Below are 15,431 nucleotides of genomic sequence, written 5' to 3'. Positions count from 1 at the left end.
TCAGGAACTTACTTGTAAGTTCCCTGCCCCCGGATATCAGTTTACCAATTCAGTATTAAAAAGAAACCAGCCGTGAGTTGCTAGTGGGACTTTTCGTGCTAAGGGGAATCATCCCAGCTTGCAGTACAGTGGCACAGTTCATTAACCAACATTGCTGCTCACTGAATTCTTAGGTTTATGAAAGTTCTCTTCCCAGAGCCAAGCAGGGGCTGCTTTGGTCTTCTTCTTCCGGGCTGTGCTTCTGCCCTTCAAGTACCAGAAGACCTCGGGCCTGGGCCTATCTGGACCCAGCCTCCTGTGCTGGCTGCCTAGCAAACACATCATCATCTCTGGGGTAGAAATGGAATCAGTTCTCCCCTTGCTGTGCTTTCTCCCTTCCCTTTTCTCATGTCCTGCCTGTTTTCTTTCCTTTCTGTAAAATTTTCTGGAACTTTCCCTTGCCGGCCCCTCACCGTATAGGGATGCGTAACACGGCACAGTGGGGAGTCCCTTCCTGTGTTCTGGTTTGCTGGGGAGACATTTTTAAAGGTCTCTCTGTAACTAGATTACTGGTGTTTGGCCTTGGGCAGTGCCCATGAGCCCCAGAAAGTTTGTTTCCTGCTCACACCACTCAGCAGTGGATGGTAGTCTGGCTGTGGTTTAGGCTATTTCAGAGATGTGCATCACATCCACAAATTTGGCAAACGCTTGAAAGCCACAGGCTCCTGTTCTCTCAAGGCTTCTTTACACGTGAGCATCCAATGTATTGCCCTGGATTCCGAGGTTGTCTGTCTGCCTTTGAACACAGCCTGTGTGCCGCAGCTGTCCCCTCGGGAATGATGCCTGCAGGTCCTCATTCCTCCCTCTTCCTCCTTCTCTCTTCTCTCACAGAGTGTCCCCTCTGCAGAAGTCTGAGATTGTGGACGTCGTGAAGAAGCGCGTGAAAGCCATCACCCTGGCCATCGGGGACGGCGCCAATGACGTGGGAATGATCCAGACTGCCCACGTAGGGGTCGGCATCAGTGGGAACGAGGGCATGCAGGCTACCAACAATTCAGATTATGCCATCGCGCAGGTAAGCCTCCCTTTTCACAGTGACGGCAGCTGGGCATGGGAGGCAGCCCAAAGGACTCAGTGGCCATCTAGGTGCATGGCAAGCACCTGCTGATTTCGCTGTCATTTGAATCTTGAACGGTTTGAGGCCCCTATGCTGGCTTGGGTTTCCTTGGGCCAGAGGTGGGACTAGCCATGGACCTATTATTTAGAGACTTGCCTTTCATGGCAGACAGTTTCCATAGACTGCTCCTGTTCCCACTGTCTTTTTTTTTTTTTTAATTCTTCACATCCCACATTGAAAAACAGCTATTCTCAGAATGCTACATAGTCCCTCACTCAAGCGCTGGCATGTTCCTGGCAAGTGGTTAAGGTCAGAAAGAAGCAGTCACATACAGATGTCCCCTCTTGGCAGCCGTGGCTGGGATCCCTCTAGAATCCCCGCTGTGGGGTGAACTGAGAGAGCAGCGGCCAGGTGACTCATGGTCAGAAGCAGGCGTCTTCCTGCAGTCAGGCCGCGTTCGGCTGTCTTTCTCTGAATGGAGTGTTGCCAGCACAGTTCTGGTGCATTTTACGGTTATTGCTTTTGATGTGTTTCTGGCCCCAAGGATCCAAGAGATGTCCACCCCTTCATGATAGCCACAAGAAGAAAAAGAAGAAGAGCCAACCTAAGACCCTTCTGGGAAATATCTGGGCTGTCTGGCCTGGTAGATATCTAGACGCTTAGGCCCAGGGAATACTGGCATTTTCTCCCAGATACGAAGTTGCAGGGTCTTATAGCTAAATACCTGCATTGGCTGTAGCACCAGCTCTTTCTGCCACCTCACACCCCCCCCCCCCCCCCCCGCTTTCCTGAATAGGCTTTTGGAGAACATGTTAAACCTAACTGCATGATTACAAGGAACAGTGGCTGTCACCCTTTCAGCTAAAATCCAGAGATGCATAGAAAACACGCAACTTTCCTACAGCTTGTGGTCTGGTCCTCTGCAACTTTGGGGCTCCCCATCCCTGAAGGAAGCTCTGTTTGATCACCTCTCATGTTTCCTTCTGCTTTGAGGTTCTGTAAAGGCAGCCAGAAATTACTCAGACCATGTAGCTTTGAAAATTGACTAAGTCAGTTTTGTTTTTTTGTGGACCCCCCCCCCCCCACCCCCCCCCCCCCCCCCCCGCCAAGTCCCTGAGCTGAATCCCGGAGTAGGCGGTAGGAGTTCTGATTTTACAGGTGAGAAATCTGAAGGTCCTACACACAGAACGACTGGCCTCAGGTCTGAGCACAGGCCCAACATCAGAGAGCAGCAGACCCCTGTAACCTTGGGGGCCTCCACACACACCTGCTCCATTACTTTGCCGAGTCAACTGTGCAGAGGCCCATGGGACCCACGCTTCCTGTCTGCTGTCAGCAACTGTGGATGTTATACACCCCAGCATTATTAAATACTTGAGTTATAACATCATATGGCTGGAAGGGATCTTAAGAGGTTTCCTAGGAGTTACAGGCAAATATTTGTCTGCTTTTCTCTTTAGAATGTCTAGGGAGGGAGGGCTCCTTACTGAAAGTCCAATAGATAGGAGAGAGAGGGAGAGGCATCCTTTGTTGAAAGGAGGCATCAGAGAGAAGGGTGTGGAGAGCCTTCTAAGCCCATTTGGGGCTTTTCTTTGCCCTCCATGGTAGTAGGCACGTCCACCAAAGGAAGCTAAGGCGACCGCTGATACCCATGCCTGGGTTTTCCTGTTCATTGTCCTGCGGGGGTATGATGTCATCTCAGGATTGAGTCTATGCCAAGCACCAGGTTCTAAGTTGCTTCTTCCTTAATTGCCATGCCGAAAACACCACCCATTGGATAAGTTCCTCTGCCCTATTGAAGTGCCAACCACGTCTGGTTGAAGTTCACACCATGTTCTTTTTTTTTTTTTTTTTTTCTATGTGGGTGGCCACATTAAAAAAAAAAAATGTGTCTTGAAGGAAGTGCCCCATAAGATAAAGAAGAGAAAAGACGCTAGGAAAGTCATTCAGTGGGCAGAGGCCTGGTCCCATGTCCTTGCTTGCCTGCCTCAGGCTTGCACACATAGCAGCTGCTGGGCAGGTGACTGGCCACTCTTGGCCACCTGAACTAGGCAGAAGAACTGTGTGGTATAGTGTGTGTCTCTAGCCCTCAGCTCCCCATCTGCCAAAGAACATTCTACCTGCTCCTGCCTTTGTCTGCCTGGAGTGACTCTGAGGAGACAGAGTTGATTTAAAGTAGATGCTATTGGAGTACTGTGGCTTTGTCTCATACTACAAAGGTCCTCAAATCACCTCTACCCAGCACCAGTCAGCTGCCCCTGATTGCACAGCCAGGTACCCTGTTTGAGTGGAAGATAATGAAGGACTACAACATGGATGGAGAAGTAGGCTCGTGTGTGTGTGTGTGTGTGTGTGTGTGTGTGTGTATGCGCATGTGAGTGTGTGTACACGTGTGAGTGTGAGTGTGTGTGCACACATGCATGCATGTGCATGAGTGTGAGTACACGTGTGAGTGTGTGTGCGCATGTGTGCGTGAGTGTGTGCACATGTGTATGAGTGTGTGCACATGTGTGCGTGAGTGTGTGCACGTGTGTATGAGTGTGTGCACATGTGTGCGTGAGTGTGTGCACATGTGTATGAGTGTGTGCACATGTGTGCGTGAGTGTGTGTACATATGTGTGTGCGCATGCATGCATGCACATGCATGCATGAGTGTGTATACACATGTGTGTGAGTGAGTGTGTGTATGTGTGTGTGTGTGTGTGTGTGTGTATGTGTGGTATTTTCATGTCTCTGTGTCTCTATAGCTGTGTGTCATTGTCTAAGTCCCTCCAGTGCCTCTGTAGGGTACAGAATGTATAAAACTGATGGAACACTGTACTCATATGCACACCTTTGTTGACTCAAACTTTTGTTGGGAGTGTGTCTCTGTGCCTTTCTCCTGTGACCGGATCTTGTGGAGGTTTTCCTTCCAGGTCAGACAATCGCCTTCTTTTCCTAATAAGTTTCTGAAAGGCATTTAGCGCCGAGTTGCACAGGGTGGTAGTGAGAGTCCAGCAGCATGTTTGGGGAAAATAAGTATTCAATTGAAGAGACTTTGAAAGCCCCGCCTCAGGGGAACAGGTTTTGTTCTGGGGTTTTGTGGGTTGGTTACTTCCCCCCTCCCTGTCTTATTTTCTGCTTCTAAGGACAGTCTGTGTCTTTTATTCCTCAATGACAGGCTGCTCTGAACTTTGTCACTGTCCTCTTTCAGTTTTCCTACTTGGAGAAGCTGCTTTTGGTTCACGGAGCCTGGAGCTACAACCGGGTGACCAAGTGCATTCTCTACTGTTTCTACAAGAACGTGGTCCTCTACATCATCGAGGTGAGGAGCCGAGGGGCGCGGGGGCGGACGGCGCTTTCCTCCCCTGAGGGAGGCAGGCCTCTGCAGAGGACATCTTTGGACATTAGACCCATCTTGTTTGTTTGTTTGTTTTGTTTTGTTTTGTTTTTCAAGACAGAGTATCTCTATGTAGCCTTGGCTGCCCTGAACTCGCTTTGTAGACCAGACTGGCCTCGAACTCGCATCAATCCACCTGAGAATATTGTAGATGTAATTATTATATGATTCAGGGTAGGGAGTTTCAAATCCATGTAGATGTTGGTGCCATTCATTTTGCGGCCTCTATTTTCCTCCTGCTCTTGTTTTCACGGCCCCCTAACGAGATTTAGACGTGTCTGTCCCTCTCCTGCCAGCTGCCAGCTTTTTCCCTTAATTTTTTTTTCTTCTTTGCACACGCGATAGCAGTCACTCCTTGGTGTCACTTGGGGTCACAGATAACAGCATTGGCAGCATGAAGGGAGCATGGCAAGTTTCCCAGCACTGTCCCCGGAGCTGTTGGTTTTACATGGCTGCTTTACAATCTGGGTTTCCTCACCACCAGCAGATCGCTGATAGTCTGGACTTCTTATCAAGACATTACGCACGGGGCTGCCAACCTTCCGCCTCCCAGAGCACCCCTTGGGCGCCCTTCTCAGTCATTTATACCTACTATCTTGCTTTTGTCTTTTTTTTTCTTTCCCCTTCAAGTGGGCTAACCCTGAATAGAGCCAGCCTTTTAGTCTGTTTGCAGAGTGCTTCTTGGAATGAGGCCCTGACAGGGCTGAGTGAGGGCCTCAGATGACTATGCGCAGCTAAGGGTTGCTAAGGCCCTTCCATACATTGCTTAGAAAGTTGGTTTTTTGTTTGTTTGTTTGTTTGTTTTAATGTACAAACCTCCACAATTGTGTATCTCTGTTTCTAGTTAGGATTTCTGGGTGGATCTATTTTGAAAACCAAGAGAACAAAACCCTTGACTGGTTCACGGTCAGAGTGCCCACTCAGACAATGTCGGCTGGTTCCAAATTACTGCGCTGGCACCAGAGTGTGCTCCAAATGTAATATTCAGACTGGAGAGGTACTGCTCGCATGCTCTCTTAGTGTGTGCTTTGAACTTCAGGGTCAAAGGTTATTGCAGAACGATTTTTCTCACTTGCAAAAAAAAATACTAATGATAAGGTTATAGTTATCAATTTAAGGGAGAACAAACTAAGCATGCTACTTAGATGTTTTAAGGTGTTTTCTTGTGACTTAGAGAGGAACCTTTGCAACAGTAACATGTATACATCTCAAATGCCCTCTGAGATGTGTGTGTGTGTGTGTGTGTGTGTGTGTGTAACTACCAGAAAATTTAAAATATAGTCTAAAAGCAATTTACATAACATGCATGTGTCCACGCACTCTGTGACCTAGCCTGTTTTATGAGAACTATTACAGTATCTAGATTTCCAATGACAACTGAGGCATGACTGTTTCTTGTTTGGCATCATATCCCTATTTGGTATAATACTCCTTAAAGGTGGATCCTATACAAGGAAGTTCTGCACTGTTCTTTTGTGTGTAATGTATCCTGGAAGTGCCCACTATTTTACCCTTACCCCTTAAATATTATCCATGCTTGCCGTTTTCTCTATAGATATATATATATTTTAAAAGACAAATGCCATCATGCTCTGGATCATGGTCTGCAGTCCGTGTTTCACTTGAAGGCTCCTCTTCATCACCTGTTCCTTTACACAGACCCTAAGTTTGCCATTTCCCCATTCCTTCACACAGATGGTGGGTATGCCGTCCCGCTGTGCGCTCCCCTACGGTGTGCTTGGTCCCTTCTTGTATTGATTGAGCATCTGTGTTTTCTCCAGTTCCACCTATAAGAAGCCGTGTGGAAAAGTACTGTTCCCTCTCCCAAGGCCCCAGATATTCTAAAGTGATGTTGGTCCAGTTACCACACCATTTCACCCCGCGGCCTTGAACAGACCACAGGCTTGGTGTGGGGACCTCTGTCTGCAGAGCGGATTTCTTGTTGCTAAGCATTCATTGACTGCACCACATAAAATTTATTGAGGCAAAATGGCTATTATTGAAGTGATTTGAAAATAGGAACCAAACAGTGACCCTTGTGGCTTCTTAGAGGCCCCAACAGCAGGTAAAACTAAACCCAGGACACAGCGGCTGCCTGCCTTCCTTTGAAACTGCCTCATTTTAGCATTTTGCACCTTCGTGATGGTTGTACTTTCTCCACTGTCTCTTTGGAAACCAGGGTGGGGTTCCCGAAACACACGCGTGACCGGTTCCAGTGACTGGCGGGGTGGTTGGGGAAAACGTGCTCAGAAGCATTGGCAGTGATCCGGCCAACATGCCACCTGTCCATTCCTCACATAGACCTTGGGTGTGCCACCCCACTGTGTGATCCCCGACAGGCCCTGCCAAGTACCTGGGATCCCAGTGACCTCTCTCCATCCACCTGCTCCTGAGTGGTTTGGGGCTACTCCTCACTGACTTCATTTCCCATGACATCGTCTTCCTTTGTTTTTGGTCAGTGCTGCTAAAGCATAGACACAGTACTACAAGATGTGTCCTTATTAGTGTATAGCTCTGTTAATTAAAACTGAAATTGTTTATTAGGAAAAAAATCAACTTTTGTCTGCCTCCCACAGGCAATAAGAGTGTCACAAAGAACTCTGGAGAAGGGTGGGGTGCTGGCTGTGAGTGATGTGACTGCCCAGCGCTGTGCACGTTAAGGTTCATAAAATGGTAGACATTTAGGTTAGATCCGCTTTTAGCACAATTGAAATAAAGTCTAGAAGGGCTGGGGGGTGGGCTGTTGTCTCAGCACTTAGTTCCCTTTGCCACATTGAGGGACATGGAGTGTAAAGGCTGATTGTATGGAATTTTACATGGAGTTTGATTTTGCATTAAATTAACTACACACCATTTCGTAGCAGCAGCCAGATGGGTTGTCCTCCAAAGGCAAAACAGCTAGCGGCTAAGAAGATTCTAGCTGGAAGCTGATGGGCTTCCTGAAGCCACGCAGGGAGACGGGCATCCCTGTGCCTCTGCAATGGGTTCTTGGCGTGCACTCAAGGGTCAGGACTGTGATCTAGCAGCCTGGCAGGACTTCGGTCACTTTAAGAAACTGAGAGTCCCTCTCTGTGTCTACAATAGGCACCTTCTGTGCTTAAAGTGATGGCAGAAAGATTGCCCATGACTACACAGGGCAGACAGTGAGTGGGGACTTTTGATGTCTTTTGTAATGTTAAAGCCTGGATCATAACTCACTATCCTTATGTAGCTATCTCCTTGTGTAATTTATAGACGAAACCCAGAGATGGAGTTTTTGAAAAGCCTCTTTGATTTTGATCATGGGAAGAATTTGCCTTAACTGAAAACTTAGGGATAAAGAAGTTAGGGAAAAATGCTTGTAAATTGTTGAAGTTCTGGTGTGTCATCTCTGTGGTATGTCCCCAAGGGGGGCTAGCAGTTGCTCAGATGTTCGGTTTTCTAGATTTGACACATGACCAACCATCGGCAGCATTGGAAGCATATTCTAGAATGGGGCTTCCACCTGGCCTTCCTGAACCCTTGGGAAAAATATTTTTGAAACAGATTATTTTAAAAGTCAGTGTTCTAAGCTGGGCGTGGTAGTACATGCCTTTAATCCCAGCACTTGGGGAGGCAGAGGCAGAAGCAGGCAAACTCTGTGAGTTCGAGGTCAGCCTGGTCTACAAAGCAAATCCAGGACAGCCAAGGCTACACACACACACACACACACACACACACACACACACACACACACACACACACACACAAACCCTGTCTCAAAAACCAAAAACCAAAAATAAAACAAAACAAAAAGTCAGTATTTTATTGAGCATAGGTGGCACATGCCTTTTAATCACAACAGAGACAAAAGCAGGTGGATCTCTGAGTTTGGGTCCAGCCTGGTCTACAAAGCAAATTCCAGGACAGAATAGCCAGGGATACACAGAAAACTTTGTCTCAAAACACTGAGGGGTGGGGAGGAGGGGCGGGGAGAGAAAGGGGGAAAGAAAGAAGTCAGTACTTATTAATGTGAGTAGATTGGGGGCTGGAGAGATGGCTCAGCTCTTAAAGAGGAACTGGGTTTGATTCCCAACACCCACATGGCAGCTCACAACTGTATGTAAATCCAAGATCTGACACCATCACGCAGACATACATGCAGGCAAAACACCAACTCACATAAAATAGAAATAAATAAAAAATTTTAAGAGTCATTACCTGTATTTAGCTAATACTGCAGGAGACAATGACACCAGCCTTTTGTAAACTCGGATGCCAGTTAGGGACGGTACACAGCGTTATCTCAGAGATAAGACTGGCATCTGGGATGGTGGTTGCTGATGTGGGAATGATCTGCCACCGTCTGACAAGCCTAAAGCAAGCAGATGAACAAGAGGCCCCACTATCACAGCCTCCCTACTCCCCACAATATTCCAGAACACGAAGAAAGGCTTAACAGCATCCCAGCTTCCAAGCTTCACATCTAAAAAGCAAAATGACTTACAATTATGTACACATTGCCATTTCTAATCCAAAATGTCTTGGGTTACAAGTGCTTTGAATTTACATAGATAATCTCCATCCTGTAGTTATTGCACAGCGTCATGGCACCACTGGTAGGAGACTTTGGGGTAAGTTTTGGGGATAGGGCCATGGCTCCATGGGTGAAGTGGCTTACTGCACAAGCATGAGGGCCCGAGATCTTTTGTATCCACCTAAAATCATGGTGTCATGGCACACGTCGGTAATCTCAGTGCAAGGGTCACGTATCTGGGGACTTGCTGGCTAGACAGTCCAGCTGAAATGGTAAGCTCCAGGCTCAGTAAGAGGCCTTGTCTCCACAAAAAGAAGGTGGGGAGTGATAAAGATACTCAACATTGACGTCTGCCCTCCATATGCACGATGATGTGTGTTTACATCCATACTTAAACGTGCACACATATATATTCTACACACACACATACACACACACACACACACACACACACACACTGTGTGTGTGTTCCAGTATAGATTCAATACTTGTCATTGTGGTAAAAGATAAAAATCGTGATAGCTAAGCTCTCTTGTTATCTGTGTGGCTGCCTTGGAAGAGCTGGCTTTGTGTTTCTTGATACGATTTGACGTAGATGGGCCGCTGTGAGCTTAATGTGAGCATGGTGACAGGCCAAAGGCACAGAAGGCAGTCTGTCTGTTGGCCTTTCTGTAAGAGGTATGAGCCCCATCACATGTACAGACTGTGCATTCGCTCCAGAAGCCCTGCTGCAGCCAGTGGAATGCTAATATTAGGGGATCCAGGATAAGCTCTACCATGCTCCCATCTGTGATTGGCAGTTGAGTGTGGCCTCATGTCCTGCCCAGGAAACTCTGCTTGGCACTAACCTGTCTTAAGAACAACTCGGTTCAGAGTCCACGAGTTCCTGGGTGGTTTCCATTTTATGCTAATTGTTGGGCAGTCAAAGTATCGATAGAAAAAAAAAAAAAAACATTGAGAGAGACTTCCCATGGGGCAACAGGAAAATTGCCTTGAAATATAGAGACCTTCTGACGTCTGCTTTTCTTGCCTCATTCTTCAAGTGAGTACTTTGGGCCTGGGATCTGTGCTGTTGGAGTAGACTGGGGATACATGTAAGGGGCCCTGCAGCTGCACACAGTGAGCCGACTGCTGGCTGGACAGAACCTGTGCTACTTGCTCCAAGAAATGGTACTTCACAGGGGTAGTGGGTTGGTGCTTCCCAGGTCCAAGGGTGAAATGGGTTAAGATAGATGGATGAGCTGGAGCCATGTGGAGCAGAGGAGGAGCAGGAGGAGAGGGACGGGTCAGTGTGTGCCGAGAGAGGCCAGCATCTGTCTTTCCCGTTCACACTTGGTGTTCATCCCAGCTCAGATAAATGTCAGAGTGGAAGCCTGGGTAAGGAACACGGGAGGTTTGTATTTCAATCCAACAATGGCTGTGGAACTAGTTAGCCCTGCGCTGGGAATGTTCTCAGAGAGGCCAGGTTGATGGCTGCTAGTGCATAGAGCTGGGAGTTTATTAGCACAAGGTGGAAAGTGGATGGGGGCAGGCCCAGCGGCAGAGAAACAGCCGTCCTGGTGTCCTCGGGGACTCCTCTGCAAGATTCACAGTCGCTTTGAACTTTATAAAAATAGACTCTTGCTGCCTTTTACGTGGGACGGTGTGAGCTTTTTTTTAAATGATGTTTTTGCAGCTGTTTTATCTAAGAGGATCGTTATAAATACCCAGCATTTAAAAAAAAAACATATTTAGACATTGATGGTTTTAAAATTGAGAATTTGAAACTCTATAAAATGCTTAAATTTCCTTGGAATAATAGTTTTTTTTAAAGTCTAAGTCTAAAAACATGAGTTGAGTGAAACGGACCTGTAGGACCATGGGACCTTGAGGTCGGCCATGGTTCCAAAGTTTTACTTAGTGCCCACTCCTCCCCCAGCTGGCACTAGGCAGAAACAAAACTCAGCTGTGTGGAGTCGCTCGCCCAACTCCCAAGTCAAAGTCTCATGAATTACAGCTCAGCTCCCCTTCCTGTTGCACCGGTCTGGTCCGATTTTATTTTAGAAATTGGCCCTGACTTTTTCTTAACTCTTTTTGCCCCTGACGGGACTAAACAGATTGGAACACACTTAGCAGAGGCAGGCATGTAAGAATCTGCTAGTTTGTTGTTGCTGTTTTGTATATAGTCTTTTAAACTATGAGAGATTTCTCTAGAGAGGTGTAACTGTGTTTCTTTTGTTGAGGAGATGACTTTCTGATGTGACTGAGTCTACCATGGCATTGTTTATGTATGGAGACCTGCACCTGCTCAGGACCCACAGTTTATATTAAATTTGTCTAGCATCATCTTTCAAGAGACTGATGGGTAACTTTAATTGCACACCTTAAGCACAATCCTACCTTTTCCTAAATTTGATCGTGCCTAAAATTCTCAAGTCTTCATCCTTGTAAAGTTGACTTTACTAATTGGTCTTTTTTTTCCCCTAGTGTTTTTTTTTTCCTGCCATTCACAGTTTTTTTGTGTTCTTCTCCTCTATGACGTCTCTTTTTCAGCCACTATGTCAGTGGTTCTCAACCTTCCTACATTGTGAGCCTTTTAATAGAGTTCCTCATGTGTCAACCCCCAACAATAAAGTTATTTCCACTGCTACTCCATAACTGTAATTCTGCTACTGTTGTGAGCAGAAATGCAGACACCTGATATGCAAATAGACCTAGATGACCCCCGTGAAAGGGTCCTTTGGCCCCCAAAAGGGTCATGATCACAGATGGAGAACCGCTGCACTAGAGACTTGCCTAAAATTTTCACTGTCTTATTTTTAAAATTGGTTCTGTTGAGTGGCTCAGCTTCTAAAGTGCTTACCAAGCTATTGTAAAGACCTGAGTCTGCATCTTTGGTGCACACCTCATAGAGCCAGCTGGGGTGTCACTGGCATATATTCCCCAAGTTGGGGAGCAGTATACAGGAAGACCCCTGGAACTTGCTGTCATTTTAGCAGAATCAGCGGGCTCCGGGCTCAGTGGAAGATCCTGTCTCAGAAAATAGGACAGAGAACAACTGAGGAAGACACTTAGCATCCACACTGGCCTCCACACATGTGCACACACATGCGTGTATACCACATGAACACATACGCACTCCTAAGTTAACTGCAATGTAACCTGAGCTTGGATTTATTGATCATGCCAGTCCATCCATTTTGGCTCCTATGTAGCCAAGTGGTACAAATCTGAGCAGGTGGATTTCCTTAACATTTGGCTAGGAATGACAGCATGTCCATGGTCAAGAGTGGAGACTGTATAGAAAAGAGCAAGTGCCCTAACTTGAACAATTACACTGAACTCATGCACATAAGTGGGCTTTAAAACATAGGCTGAAAACCACACGGTAGAAAAGCTTGTCACACAGCAAAAAACATGTTCTGTGGCAGGAGTAGGCAAATCGTAGCCTGAAACCACGGGAGTGGCTGGTGCCTCTAGGGTACGACCTCCAAGCTGTGCACTGGCTTTTGGAGAGTCCCAAGCTGGATGCAGGCTCCTCTGCTCATCTGTAGCTGTAGGGAAGGAGATGTGGTTTTCAGCTTTTGCTTTAAGACCCACTTACGTGCATGAGCTCAGTGTAACTGTTCATGTGAGCGCTCTTGCTCTCTTGGGCCTAGCTTTGGGTTTCGCTGCCTTTACCGTTAGTTCAAATGGCTTCTGTTACTTGCATCCCATCAGAAAGCTGGCCTCTCTAGTGTCTGTACTTTTGGTAGTAAATTACATCTGCTTCATTCTTACCATCAACTTGGGCAGCTAGACTGCTCCCCCCTTTCCCAACTGATGTCCTGGGCCACTGGATTGCCCACTGCTTCTCAAGTCTCAAGTTCTGATAGACCACAGGCACCCTTAAAGGCAGCCCAGGTAGAGGGGTGACACACAGGCTTCACTGCCTGGGTTTTCAAGCCAGCATAAGGCAGTGCAGATTCATCCCGTTAAATGCCATTTCTACAGCCAGCGTCTGCCAGTAAAATATCGATTAAAATATTGGCCTCTCTTTAGTCCAGGGATTATAGGATGAAGTTTATTACTGCTCTGTGAACAAGCAGTATGTTGTTGTGGTAATCTTTTTGTCAGCCCCTTGCCAATTTGAAAGTTGCTTTTTCATAACATGAGCTATTAAGTAGAAGGTTTTACTCCTTGTTAGCTTCACAGTAGAGGTTTCTTTCATTCTTTTGGAGGTGTTTATTAGCACGGTATACCGCTTTCTTTTTTAGTGATGAATCATTTACACGCACTAAAATTAACCCTTTTTAGTGCACAGTTCTCTGAGACTTACCAGATATGCTTGCACAGTCAGATACAGAATTGCCCGTCACTTCAAATATTTCCCAGGTGCCTTTGTGGCCAATGCTTAACCCTGCACCCAAACCCTAGAGGGCACTGGTATGGTATGTTTTCTGACTCTGTAGTTCTGCTTTTGTCTGAATGTCATGTGAATGGGGTTGTAAATACACAGCTCCTCTCACCTGGTTCAATGCGTGGGAGACTCACCCTTGCTGCTGTGAGCTTCGGGAGTTTATTCTTTGTTACTTTTAATGGTTACGTAGTATTCCATTGCATGGAAGTACCACAGTTCATTTCATCTACTGAAGGCATTTGGCCTCTTACCCTTTCTACAGCTGTGAGTAACTTCTGCCTTTTTACATTTGAGCATAAACAGGTTTTCATTTCACTTGGTAAATACCTAATAACGGGCATGCTACATTATTTTCCTATTGAGAGTGATTTTTGTAAACCCATCAGCCATCTGCCTATTTTGTTTGGTGAAGTGTCTGTTCAAATCTCTCCAGCATAGCAGATCTGTAGATAGTGTATTTGCTCAATGAACAAGTCTGGAGTCCTCCCCCTGGACCACCAAGAGCAGTCTGCTGCGTGTGGCCACTAAAGCATGTCCTCATTTAACCTGCCCAGCTTGCGTGTCTAGGCAACCCCTACTCCACCTCTAGTCTCCAGCACCTACCCCGTCGTATGTCAGACCGAACAGGCCTTCATTTTCACACCAGGCAGTACAAAACATGGTTCTCATCCCCAACTGCCTCATCTGGGGCCCACGAGGGAAAAGACAAGCAGGCACTTTGTCCAAAGGTCTCAGAGAGAGCATCTGGCCCCCTGCTGCCCTAGCGAATGCTAGCAGCTGTGGCCCTATTAGAAAATCAAGGCATTGCGAGTCAAACCATCTCAAATCTAGAACATTCCTACAGGTTCAATGGGTCAGAAGTTCTGTCAGCCACGCTCCCTTGGTACTTGTAAATCCTCGAGTGTGTACACAGACAAACTTCACCTGCTCTGCAATACCCGCTCACAAGAGCAAGCCAGTGTGCCTGTCTAGTGACCAGTGTTTAACAGGAAGAAGGAAACCCAACTTTCCAGGCTCATGTTGCTGTTCTTCAGGCTAAGTCCATTTAAATTTTATGAAACTTAGATGCACTTTTTATGTGGTTAACCTTTTTGGTGGTGGCGGGGGGAGATTGCAAGGGAAATCTCCCCACCCACCCAAAGCTAACTTACCCATATTCAGTTTGCAAAGGTGAAGCAAAAAGAAAGAAAAACCCGCTTTTGTGATTAACTTGCTAGAAGCTAAACCTAGCAGCTTGTCAAAGCATTACCTAGACTGTCTATATCCATGACCAAAGCTGTTTACCTCAATTTTAGGAAACAGAAAAGGAAAACAAAGCAATCCAAACCTCATCTTCGTGTTGTAAAAGCTGCTATTCAAAAGCCTTGCATGAACAACACAATGATTCCAGACACTGATTACAGGGCAGATAAATCTACTGCGGGGCTGACGCAAAAGCCCCAGGTGTGTACCACAAGTAATTAAAACAACAAAACAGTGCTGGGTACCATGCGTACCCAACGTGGCGGATTCAACCTCAGGGAGAGCGCTGTCCGCGCAGTGTGTTCTCAGACCTTCCATGCACACCACAAACTTCAAGGCCCAGGTCAAGTGTCTTGGCCTTCGTGGCATCCACTTGGCCTCTCCTGCCTGTGACCTCTGCTTCTCTGACCTCCTTATGCTCAGTGTGGTGAAACACACCACTTCTGTCAAGCGTTTCCAAAGTGGTTTCTAATCCTCCTAACTAGGCCATGAACTCCCTAGGGGCCAGAACCACATCTTCTGCTTATCTCATTAATTGCCTTCAGGGCAACCCGGGCCGAGCGGCTATTGGGAAAAACTATATACTGGGCAGTCTCTCTTTTAATTTCTCTTACCACTTTCTGGCCTCCTTGGACATTTTTGGGGTGATTTGTCACCTTTCTCTTATCCAGACTTTGCCATACTCTGTGGGGGCTCCTTGGAATCCTCTGGGCCTCCCCCATCTCTGGCTCGCTGCAGGCCTTTCTGGCATCTGCCCTTGTGACTTCAATGAGTTAATATTTGACACTGTCCCTTTGTATAAGAATGTGCGGCTGAGTGGCTCCTTCCAGCGACTCTCCTG

At 46.8% G+C, this 15,431-nt stretch overlaps 1 protein-coding gene across 1 annotated transcript in view; it reads left to right on the top strand.

Annotated features, from left to right (window-relative positions):
- Nucleotides 1-461: 461 nt before the first annotated feature.
- The window catches only part of LOC127201971 (phospholipid-transporting ATPase IB), a 199,621-nt gene continuing 184,651 nt past the window's right edge, over nucleotides 462-15,431 (top strand). The window contains exons 1-3 of the mRNA XM_051160575.1: nucleotides 462-478; nucleotides 871-1,054; nucleotides 4,290-4,400. Of these exons, the coding sequence (XP_051016532.1) occupies nucleotides 462-478; nucleotides 871-1,054; nucleotides 4,290-4,400 (312 nt within the window). The remainder of the gene's footprint in view (nucleotides 479-870; nucleotides 1,055-4,289; nucleotides 4,401-15,431) is intronic.

This window comes from Acomys russatus, chromosome 18, assembly GCF_903995435.1.
Source record: "Acomys russatus chromosome 18, mAcoRus1.1, whole genome shotgun sequence".
NCBI classification, from domain to species: Eukaryota; Metazoa; Chordata; class Mammalia; order Rodentia; family Muridae; genus Acomys; species Acomys russatus.
Note: the sequence above shows the minus strand (reverse complement) of the source record. Positions and strands in the feature narration are given on the sequence as shown.